The 12,291-nt window shown below is 42.2% G+C and overlaps 1 protein-coding gene across 1 annotated transcript in view; it reads right to left on the bottom strand.

The window, feature by feature from the left end:
- Nucleotides 1–12,291, bottom strand: part of col21a1 (collagen, type XXI, alpha 1) — a 211,819-nt gene that overhangs the window by 57,514 nt on the left and 142,014 nt on the right. Inside the window, exons 21-22 of the mRNA XM_072280324.1 lie at nucleotides 5,552–5,605; nucleotides 3,411–3,464 (exon numbers count right to left, since the gene is read on the bottom strand). Coding sequence (XP_072136425.1) covers nucleotides 3,411–3,464; nucleotides 5,552–5,605 — 108 coding nt within the window. The remainder of the gene's footprint in view (nucleotides 1–3,410; nucleotides 3,465–5,551; nucleotides 5,606–12,291) is intronic.

Raw genomic sequence — 12,291 nt, 5'->3', positions numbered from 1 at the left:
ATGTTATTGAAGTTATCAATCACATCAAAGCAAAAGCCATAGAACCATAGAAACCACAGCACAGAAACAGGCCCTTTGGCCCTCCTTGGCTGTGCCGAACCATTTTCTGCCCAGTCCCACTGACCTGCACACGGACCATATCCCTCCATACACCGCCCATCCATGTATCTGTCCAATTTATTCTTAAATGTTAAAAAAGAACCCGCATTTACCACCTCGTCTGGCAGCTCATTCCATACTCCTACCACTCTGTGTGAAGAAGCCCCTACTAATTTTCCCTTTAAACTTTTCCCTCCTCACCCTTAACCCATGTCCTCTGGTTTTTTTCTCCCCTTGCCTCAGTGGAAAAAGCCTGCTTGCATTCACTCTATCGATACCCATCATAATTTTATATACCTCTATCAAATCTCCCCTCATTCTTCTACGCTCCAGGGAATAAAGTCCTAACCTATTCAACCTTTCTCTGTAACTGAGTTTCTCAAGTCCCGGCAATATCCTTGTAAACCTTCTCTGCACTCTTTCAACCTTATTTATATCCTTCCTGTAATTTGGTGACCAAAACTGAACACAATACTCCAGATTCGGCCTCACCAATGCCTTATACAACCTCATCATAACATTCCAGCTCTTATACTCAATACTTCGACTAATAAAGGCCAATGTACCAAAAGCTCTCTTTACGACCTTATCTACCTGTGACGACACTTTTAGGGAATTTTGTATCTGTATTCCCAGATCCCTCTGTTCCACTGCACTCCTCAGTGCCTTACCATTAACCCTGTATGTTCTACGTTGGTTTGTCCTTCCAACGTGCAATACCTCACACCTGTCAGTAACTCACGTCTGTTTGAACAGCTTTGCGAGGAAGTGGATGCAGAGCACAAACGTCTTCTTTTACACACTGAAGTCAGGTGACTATCAAGGGGGAGAGCCCTGGCCAGGGTTTTTGAGTTAAGACAGTAGCTACAGAGATTTCTTTCAGGAAAAAAGTCACCACTGGTAGCACACTTCAGTGACGAGGAGTGGATAGCAAAACTCTCTTATCTGTGTGACATCTTCAACTGCTCAGTGAACTCAATTTGTCACTTCAGGGGAGAATGACAACTGTCTTCAAGTTGGCAGATAAAGTGTCTGCTTTCAAAGCCAAACTGGAAATGTGAGGACGGCGAGTGGACAGGGGCATATTTGACATGATCCCAACATTAGCTGGGAATTTGGGAGAGACTGAGGCTCACAGCTGGTGCGCGAACACCTATCTTCGCTGTTGACAGAATTCAAGCGTTACTTCCCAACCACAAATGACCCAAGACGTGCAAAGGAATGGGTCCATGACCCATTTGTGAATGTCCCTGGTGAATCATCCATGTTAGCGCGGGAAGAAGATCAACTCCTCGATCTTGCAAATGACGGTGGGCTGAAAAGTATGTTTGACATAACATCTCTGCCGGCACTCTGGATCAAAGTCAAGGCTGAATATCCTGAGACAGCCACGAAAGCACTGACAATGTTGCCTCCATTTCCAACATCATATCTCTGCGAAGCGGAGTTTTCTGCAATGAATGCAATGAAAATTAAATTGCAGAATAGACTGGACATAAGGAACCCCCTTATGACTTATAATTGACTTATCACTATATTCATGTGAGGAAAATATGCACTGTGTGTTTAATATTAAATTCACTAGATAAACCCTTTTAGAAACAAAATTGAGTGTATTAGCCACTGATAAATGACTTATAGTTGACTTATCACCTATATTCTGGTTGTGATTAACACCCCCACCCGTCAGCCGCTCCGCAACAATATTGTCAATATTAAACTGGTCCGTGGTGCAAAAAAGGTTGAGGACCCCTGCCCTACTCTGCAAAAATCTATCCAACCTTGTCTTAAATATATTTACCGAGGTAGCCTCCACTACGCTTCCAAGTACTGATGGCAAGTTGACTTTAAAAATTCCCCAGAAAAAGCTTGCTTTCTTTCATCTAAGACAGACAAAATTTTTGCATGCACACAATATTAATATTTCATTTGTTAAAATGCCAAGTTTCCATCAAACTCAATATATAAGTTTGCTGATGACACAACAATTGTAGGCCGTATCTCGGGTAATGATGAGTTTGAGTACAGAGAGGAAATTAAGAACCTGGTGGCATGGCGTGAGGACAATAACCTATCCCTCAATGTCAGCAAGATGAAGGAATTGGTTGTTGACTTCAGAAGGAGTAGCGGACCGCACGACCCAATTTACATCGGTGGTGCGCAAGTGGAACAGTTCGAAAGCTTTAAGTTCCTCGGGGTCAATATCACAAATGAACTGACTTGGTCCAACCAAGCAGAGTTCACTGCCAAGAAGGCCCACCAGCGCCTTTACTTCCTGAGAAAACTAAAGAAATTTGGCCTGTCCCCTAAAACCCTCACTAATTTTTATAGATGCACCGTAGAAAGCATTCTTCTAGGGTGCATCACAGCCTGGTATGGAAGCTGTCCTGTCCAAGACTGAAAGAAGCTGCAGAAGATCGTGAACATGGCGCAGCACATCACACAAACCAATCTTCCATCCGTGGACTCACTTTACACCGCATGCTGTCGGAGCAGTGCTGCCAGGATAATCAAGGACATGACCCACCCAGCCAACAGACTTTTCGTCCCTCTTCCCTCCGGGAGAAGGTTCAGGAGCTTGAAGACTTGTACCGCCAGATTTGGGAACAGCTTCTTTCCAACTGTGATAAGGCTGCTGAACGAACCCTGACCCGGATCTGGGCTGTACCCTCCAAATATCCGGACCTGCCTCTCAGTTTTTTTGCACTACCTTACTTCCCATTTTTCTATTTTTCTATTTATGATTTATAATTTAAATTTTTAATATTTACTAATTTTAACTATTTTAATATTTTTAATATTTAATATGTGTAATCCAGGGAGTGCGAAGTGCAGAATCAAATATCGCTGTGATGATTGTACATTCTAGTACCAATTATTTGGCGACAATAAAGTATAAAGTATTTTCCCCAATTTTTCCCGTACTAAAGCAAAGTGCATATTGTTGAGTGCCAATCTGGATGGAGACATTTTATATCAGATAAGTAAGCAATATTTTCATCTTCAAAGCCAAACAACTTCAAAAAGTAAGATACTTTAAATGTTTATTTTTAAAACATTTTAGGAAACATACTTTTTATTAGTAGTTCCTTATAAATGTAAAGAGTTTACTGACAAAATTTGTCCTTTTGCATTAGAACTGCTTTAAAGTCCATTAGATCACTGATGAAAATAAAAAGGAAACAGAGAAAGTCCAGCGTTAAGTCTCAGTACTAAACCAGATGCCATTAATGTATCATAGATAGCTTCGGATTAATTTACTAACGTAAATGCAGCATTTTTTGGATTGCAAGTTCCTTTGTATACAATACCTTGGGCCCTGGTAATCCTTGTGAACCAGATTTACCTGGCAGTCCCATTTCACCCTGGTGATTCAAGAAATAAAATGTTACATTCATGTAGTTGTATTTAAGCTGTGCAAAGATTCTTGAGGAATACTTGTGAGCTTTTATAAAAATCATTTGACTACAATTTAAGAACGGCATTAATCCAATTATTTTGATCAACTATTCAATTTTATTATTTTCTATCTTAGGAAATAAAGGATCAAATCTGGATATTTACTGCCATTTAATAAATTCTCTTAACATGTCACATATCTGAGCATCCAGTGAAATCCTTAAGCATGAATGTAACAGTTACTTTTTTGCTCATTTAAGCTACTAGCTACGTACAGTTTTTCTTTACAAATTATTATAATCAAGTATAAACAGAGCTTCAGTGTTCTTATAGTCTCTACTCATGTCATAGAGACATTCACCTATAGGATACAATAAGATAAATTGAACTGCAATTTCCACTCAGAAGCAACTAGTCTATAACTAAAGTTGAGTGACAAGACTGACATTTATAGAATTCTGTATGTAATTTATGTTCATCAAATGATTTTCCATTTCATTAGTAAAAAAAGTATTGAGAAAAGCTCATTACATAATGAGAAGAAAACACAGTTATAGAGAGAAAGGAGATGAGCTATTAATATTTTGTGATTTTATTGTATACAAGCATTGCATAACACTTAAATGTGCAGGGACTTCAAGTGCATAATTATTTAGATCTTAACACAGCATGCAGAGCTGACAGAGGAGTATGGGCTAGCTAATAACGAAAGAGAAAAAAGTTTAATAAATAAAATCTGCTGCTTTCACCAAATGATCTTGCAGAGATGATTTCTTGGCAAAGAATGACATTAGTATCATGCCTGAAGAAGGAGCATTTATGCAATGGAAATATTTACTCCTATGGGAACAACAATATGTCAAACGTTGAATGTAAATCTGTGCACACTATTTCAAAAGCATGAGTACTGATTTAAGAACCTCTGATATACCCAGCAACAGATAAAAAAAGGCAATGACAGGTTCAGACATAACACCAAGGCAACTTTTCCACTGGCATTTGTTTAAAAGCAATAATCAAGAATAGCAAAATGCATTATGTTATTTAACACTCCATACATGTCATTGCTGTCTATTACTAAACCTGGCAAATGCTTTCTTCATGTGACAGCTTATAGACTAAACCCTCATAATATCAAATTATTTATCAGGCTTCTGCAAAATAGGCACACATTAAAGGTAAAGTTAAAGATACATGGATGACAATGGAGGAGGAGTATGTTTAGAGCATAAGTACACTTTAGACCAGTTAGAATGACAAGGTTTGTTTCTTGCTGCATTTCTTAGTAAAAAGAATTCCCAGATGTTTCAATAATTTCAGAAAATCTCTGCAATATAATATATCTGGTATCTTTGCTGGAACTTTCAGCTTTGGTGAGAAAAGCAGAACAGGAGATATTAGATCAGTCACCTGCTCTACATCCTGTTCTTTAAACCACAAGATGCTCCCTGAGTAAGATCAACAGAGATGTCTGGACTAAATATCCTGGAATGACAGAGGTTTGAGAAGCTTGTATCAAGAATGCTTATAGTCTGAGACAGCTTCAGATAACTTGTTGAAGTAGCATAGATAACTGGGAACAGATCTGAAGCTCCCTTACATCTGGATGGAGGGAACCATTAAAAAGAAAGTTCAAATCCATTCCTCAGAGAAATAGTAACATCTACACAATGTACTTCACACTTTCAAGTTTGCTCAAATATATTACTGTTCAGAACCATGACAGATTGAATAGATTTAGCTACATTTGACAGTATAGAGTTTGAGCTGAATTTCAAGACACAAGTTGAAATAGTGTTAGCTGTCCTTATAGAAGCTGTTAATCTCCTTAGAATTTGTAACTGGTATCATGATGTTACAGTAATCTCCTAAACTGCATTGCTCTGAAGAACCGCCAAGAAAATTCAGCTTACTATGAATAAAAGAAGAATTTTTAAAGTTAGACTACACAAAAAAATCAGGTTTCCATGAATAATAACAAGACATTATGGGATCTGTTTTGGTACTCTTCTAATTAGAATTTACAATACTCAAGTTGATTATGGACAGTTACCTTTGCTCCAGGAGGCCCACTATCTCCTTTTTTGCCTGGATGTCCATTTTCCCCCTGAAATAAATGAAGGAAAATTTGTTTTTGGACAGTATTTTATTTTTAATTAGAGTATGTTTAACCAAAGTTATAGCCAAAGGTGTCTAAAATTATAGGCATCTGTTTATGACAGATGTTCTTGCTTTGCTTTTGTTGCTTGGTATGTCTGTTTTGTTGTGAATTGTGTTGTTCATGCCATTGCTGCTCTGCTGTCATCCCTGGCAGCAGCTCCTTCCAATTTACTTTGGCCAACTCCTCTCTCATATCACTGTAATTTCCTTTACTCTGCTGAAGTACTGTACTTTCTCCCTATCAAATTTAAAGTTGAACTCAATCATATTGTGATCACTGGTTCCCAAGAGTTCTTTTACCTTAAGCTTCCTATTCGCCTCCAGTTCATTACATTACACTCAATCCAGCATAGCTGTTCCCCTAGTAGGCTCAATGACAAACTGCTCTAAAAAGCCATCTCTTAGGCATTCAACAAACTCACTCCCTTGAGATCCATTACCAACCTGATTTTCCCAATCGACCTGCATGTTAAAATCTCCTATGACTACCATAACATTGTCCTTTTGACTTACCTTTTCTATTTCCTGTGGTAACCTGTGGTCCACCTCCCAGCCACTGTTGGGAGGCCTGTATATAACTGCCATCAACGTTCTTTTACCCTTGCAGCTTCTTAACTCAACCCACAAGCATTCAACATCTTCCGATCCTATTTCACATCTTTCTACGGATTTGATGCCATTCTTTACCAGTAGAGCCACACCACCCCCTGTCTACCTTCCTATCCCTCCAATATAATGCGTAACCTTGGACATTCAGCTCCCAACTACAACCATCATTCAGCCACGATTCAGTGATGGCCACAACATCATACCTGGCAATCTGTAATAGTGCAATAAAATCATCCACCTTATTTCTTATGCTACGCACCTTTACATACAACACCTTGAGTACCATATTTGCTATACTTTCTGATTCTCTATTCCTAATGTTATGCTATTCAGTCTGTTGGCTGCAACTAAGTCCCATCACCTGCTTGCCCTCCTTGACAGTCTGACGGCACGCTTGGAAGTTGCTGACGCAATGAAGGAGGTCCTGAACACTGCCAGAGATATGTATGAATAAGATGCAAGTAAAGCTTTTCACTGTATCTTGGTACATGTGATAATAATTAACCAATTCCAATCCCCTGAGAAAATCATAAATAAGCATCAGTCCATACAATATCGTGAATAATTTGGCTTGATAACACTTTTGATCACCTTTTCCATTACTTTGTTTAAGGTATAGAGTAGACTAAAGAGTGATAACCAGTTGAATTAATTTTGTTTTGCTTTTGAATACATGACATACATAGGCATTTTTTCATGCTGTCAGGTGTAAGTGCTATAATTCTTCTGAGCCAGTCTGGCTAGAAGCATAGTTAGTTTTGTGACTCAAGCCTTCAGCATTACAGCAGAGACATTGTCAGGAGCTATAGTGTTTTGTTAGGTGCAGTTGCCTCTTGATATAACATGGAGGGAAGTGAATAGGCTGAAGACCAATATTAAGATGGTAGGCCTGTACAATGAAATCATGCTGGGTTGCCACTCTGCATGCTGAAAACATAATTCAGCACTGAGAGAAGTCAGTGGGTGCAAACCAAAAGGATAATTTCTTTTGTTTATAGTTGAGTAGCTCCTTTATACAAGAGTTTATCTCCATCTGTGCTCATCTCTTTCAAACCCAGTGATTTTTAGCTGAACTTCATACTTGTCAGGAAATGTAGAGGGGGCTTGACCCAAAAGCAGAGCAGCGGAGAAGACTTAGTAGTAAACATTATTTCATTATTAAACTGCAAAATAACAAGCCACAGTGGGCCAGAAAATAAGAGAACAGATATTTAACATAACAAGGTAAATGAAGGCCAGGAACAACTGGTTGAAGTGGCTGGTTTGTATGAGTGAATAAGGATTGTGGGACTAAAATGGGCTATAGCTGATGGTTTGGAAACAATTGGCAGGTGACCCTGTTAGCTGGGTGGAGACTGGGAGGTGCCTGCCTATGCAGGCCTGACAGAAATCACCCCCCCCCCACCCACTGCTGGCATCTGACAGCCCAAGACGATCCAAATGGATCCAGTGGAACTTTTCAATGAGTAATGGATCCAAGATGAAACTGGATGACACCCAACATCTCTCCTTTGGGCCATACCCTTCCTAGTTGACCAGGTACTGCACACAATGTCCATGATGACATGAATCCATCAACTTTCTACCATCCTTGTTTCTGGACGTGCAGGTTAAGGTGGGTTGAGTGGTCCATGAACAACGGGCTTGAGACAAGACACTTGGAATGTAGGCATGTTCCTGAGGGATGGTGGGAGCTGAAGATGGTAAGTGACTGGATTGATGCAATGGGTAATCATAAAAGGACCAATGAACCGGGTGAGAACTTGCGGGAGTCAGTGCACAGGGGAGGATCTTGGGTGGACAGCCAGATATGGTCCCCAGGCCAGAGTAGTCTGGCTGGGTGCAGACAGTGGTTAGCTTGGCAGCCCCATGTGCAGTTGGCAGTTAGGCAGGTCCTCCATACCCTCTTCCAAGCATTCCTTCTCTATTTGCTGCCTGTTACACTGCTGGCATTTAGGACAGCAAAGAAGGTCCTCCATCTCTGGCAGTATTCAGGATCTCCTTCATTGTGCCAGTAACTTCCAAGCATTCTGGCATCAGTGAACCAGGGCCCTGGCAGATGGGACCTCCATCGTTGCCTTCTCTGCGGGGACAAACAGGGGTTGTTAGCCGTGGAGCACTTCAAAAGGGTGACATAACTGTGGCAGAGGAGGTGTGTAGATGTGGGTTCAGAGCAGATACTTCTTCTATGTGGAAGGATTAGAGGTGGAAAAGCATCACAGAAAATCCTCCACTTGCTTATTGACACTTTCTGACTGCTTGTTGGTCTGCGGATGATAGCCAGAGCACAAACTCATTAAGATGCAGAAGAGGGAACAGAAGGCTCACCAGAAGCGGGAAATGAAGTGTGGGCCCTAGCCTGACACAGTGTCCTGGAGGAAGTGATGGAGGCTAACTATATGTTGGAGAACAAAGTCTGCCATCTCAGCAGCTGACTGAAGTTTGGGGAGAGAAATGAAGTGGGCTGTCACAGAGACTCGGCCCACCACTCTCATGATCACCATGGCCCCATCAGAAGATGGCAAACATATAATGAAATCCATGGTGATGTGAGACCACCATCGTCAAAGGACCACTGGTTGGAGAAATTGGACTAGGTACATTAAGAACAGAGAGCAATGAACTGACACATGCGATCATGGTGGGTCACCAGAACTAGTGCCACAGAAAATCCAGGGTCTGATGTGCACCTGAATGGGTGAGGAGTGGACCCACTGGAGTGCCTCGGAGCTCATGGTTGCCAGTATGTACATGCAGTTGTCAGCTCTGTTGACCGAAGCAGAAACGTGCTGTAGAGCTTGGTGGATTTGGTTCTCAAGGTCCCAGATGATCAGGGCAAGGATCTGCAAGAATGGAATGATGGGCTCAGAGTCAATCTCCAGCTGGATCAAATTGAAGTGACAGGACATCTACCTTAGTGATCTTAGAACTGGGTCAGTAGGATATGGTGTACTGCTCGAAGAAAAGGTCTCAGTGAACCTGTCATAGGTTGAGTTGACAGGTCTGTTGAATGGATGTGAGGTTCTGGTGGCCATTTCAGATCAGGAAGAGCTCAGTATTTCCATTAGCCTATGTATTCATTTCTCCAAGGTCCATTTGATAGTGAGTAGCTCGCTGTCTCCTACTCTGTAACGGTGCTGTGTAGAGTCTTCCCATCCAGTCCTCATTGGGAGAGGATGGCCCTAGTGCCCATGTCAGATGCTCCTATCTCTACCATGAAAGGTCTGGAGGCACTTGGATAGTGGAGAATGCGAGTAGTGGTAAAGCGTCTTGAGCTTCTCGAAAGTAAGATCTATGGCAGCAGACCAGGTTCTCTGTGAGGTAGGTAACTTGATGAGGAGGGTGAGAGGAGCAGTAATTTGGTTCTAATTTCTAATTAAACGGCTGTAGAAGCTGGAGAAGCCCAAGAAGCGCTGTATCTGTGTGAGGGAGCATGGTCAGGGCCATTCAAAGATAGCACCCACTTTCCCTGCACCTATCATTATGCCTTGGAGTGAAATGATGTAACCCAGGAAGGAAATGACAGAGGTGTGGAACTGGCATTTTTCTAACTTACAGTACATCTGGTTTTCAAGGAGATGCTGAAAGACTGAATAGACATGAGAGATGTGGTTTTGGGGGTCCAAAAAGCATCTCCAGGCATTTGTAGTTGCCAGTGGATGTTATGAACATCATCTTCCACTCATACTCCTGGCGGATGTCCATCAGGTTGTACACACTTCATAGATCCAGTTAGGTGAAGATGTGCACTCAATAAAGTACTTTGAATATGCTATCCACCCACCTTCCTGGGTTTTGGAGGTGTTTGTGATGAGGGTCCTACAGCCTGAAATGGTTCTGGGAATGGAAATGGGGCAATGGCTAATGATCGGAGGGTTGTTCCACAAGACGCTTGTCAATTCAGAGTGATGAAGCTTTCAAGGTCAGTGGCATCTCCCAGGTAGACGGCTCATCTTTTAAGCATTCCTGAGAGGCCATGGTACCAATGAGCCAGCAGCACTTCTGCAGTCCAGCCACACTCTGCTGCAAAGACCCTGAATTCCATAGTGTAATCCAGCACTGACTGTGAGCCTTGATGCAAGAGAAGTTTCCAATCCAGTACCTCCCATCCACTTCCCAAATGGTTAAAAACCTAGCACATTTCAGCGGTAAAATTCTTCATATTTATAGCAAATGATAGTTTCATTGTTCCAAGTAGTGGCAGCCCAAGTCAGAACTCGCCCAGCCAAGAAAGAAATGACAAAGGCACTTTTGGCACAGTGTGTAACATACAGAGATAGCTGGAGCTCGAAGTGCAAGACTCACTTGAACAGGATGTTGCAGCACTGGGTTGGAGATCTATCAAAGTGTTCGGGCACAAGAATCCAGGGCTCGGAGACAGGAGGTTGACTGGGGTGGGTTTGCTGCACTGAGGCAGAAAGTTGGTTGAGAGTGGTGAGGAGATGGTCAATGGTTTCCTGATGCTTCAGGATCGTGTGCTCCTATCGACAGACAACTTCCCTTAGGCAAGCATGCTTCGTTGGATCAATCATTGGTTCACTTATCTTGTCAGAAAATGTAGAGGAGTCTTGACCCAAAAGCGGAGTAGCAGAGATGACTTAGCAATAAGCAATGCTTTACTAATAAACCGCAAAATAACATAGAAACATAGAAAATAGGTGCAGGAGTAGGCCATTCGGCCCTTCGAGCCTGCACCGCCATTTATTATGATCATGGCTGATCATCCAACTCAGAACACCGCCCCAGCCTTCCCTCCATACCCCCTGACCCCCGTAGCCACAAGGGCCATATCTAACTCCCTCTTAAATATAGCCAATGAACTGGCCTCAACTGTTTCCTGTGGCAGAGAATTCCACAGATTCACCACTCTCTGTGTGAAGAAGTTTTTCCTAATCTCGGTCCTAAAAGGCTTCCCCTCTATCCTCAAACTGTGACCCCTCGTTCTGGACTTCCCCAACATCGGGAACAATCTTCCTGCATCTAGCCTGTCCAATCCCTTTAGGATCTTATACGTTTCAATCAGATCCCCCCTCAATCTTCTAAATTCCAACGAGTACAAGCCCAGTTCATCCAGTCTTTCTTCATATGAAAGTCCTGCCATCCCAGGAATCAATCTGGTGAACCCTCTCTGTACTCCCTCTATGGCAAGGATGTCTTTCCTCAGATTAGGGGACCAAAACTGCACACAATACTCCAGGTGTGGTCTCACCAAGGCCTTGTACAACTGCAGTAGTACCTCCCTGCTCCTGTACTCGAATCCTCTCGCTATAAATGCCAGCATACCATTCGCCTTTTTCACCGCCTGCTGTACCTGCATGCCCACTTTCAATGACTGGTGTATAATGACACCCAGGTCTCGTTGCACCTCCCCTTTTCCTAATCGGCCACCATTCAGATAATAATCTGTTTTCCTATTTTTGCCACCAAAGTGGATAACTTCACATTTATCCACATTAAATTGCATCTGCCATGAATTTGCCCACTCACCCAACCTATCCAAGTCACCCTGCATCCTCTTAGCATCCTCCTCACAGCTAACACTGCCACCCAGCTTCGTGTCATCCGCAAACTTGGAGATGCTGCATTTAATTCCCTTATCCAAGTCATTAATATATATTGTAAACAACTGGGGTCCCAGCACTGAGCCTTGCGGTACCCCACTAGTCACCGCCTGCCATTCTGAAAAGGTCCCGTTTATTCCCACTCTTTGCTTCCGGTCTGCTAACCAACTCTCCACCCACACCAATACCTTACCCCCAATACCGTGTGCTTTAAGTTTGCACACTAATTTCCTGTGTGGGACCTTGTCAAAAGCCTTCTGAAAATCCAAATATACCACATCCACTGGTTCTCCCCTATCCACTCTACTAGTTACATCCTCAAAAAATTCTATGAGATTTGTCAGACATGATTTTCCTTTCACAAATCCATGCTGACTTTGTCCGATCATTTCACCGCTTTCCAAATGTGCTGTTATCACATCCTTGATAACTGACTCCAGCAGTTTCCCCACCACCGACGTTA

Source organism: Mobula birostris, chromosome 2 (genome assembly GCF_030028105.1).
Source record: "Mobula birostris isolate sMobBir1 chromosome 2, sMobBir1.hap1, whole genome shotgun sequence".
Lineage (NCBI taxonomy): Eukaryota > Metazoa > Chordata > Chondrichthyes > Myliobatiformes > Myliobatidae > Mobula > Mobula birostris.
The sequence above is the reverse complement of the archived record's forward strand: the minus strand, read 5'-3'. Positions and strand labels throughout refer to the sequence as shown.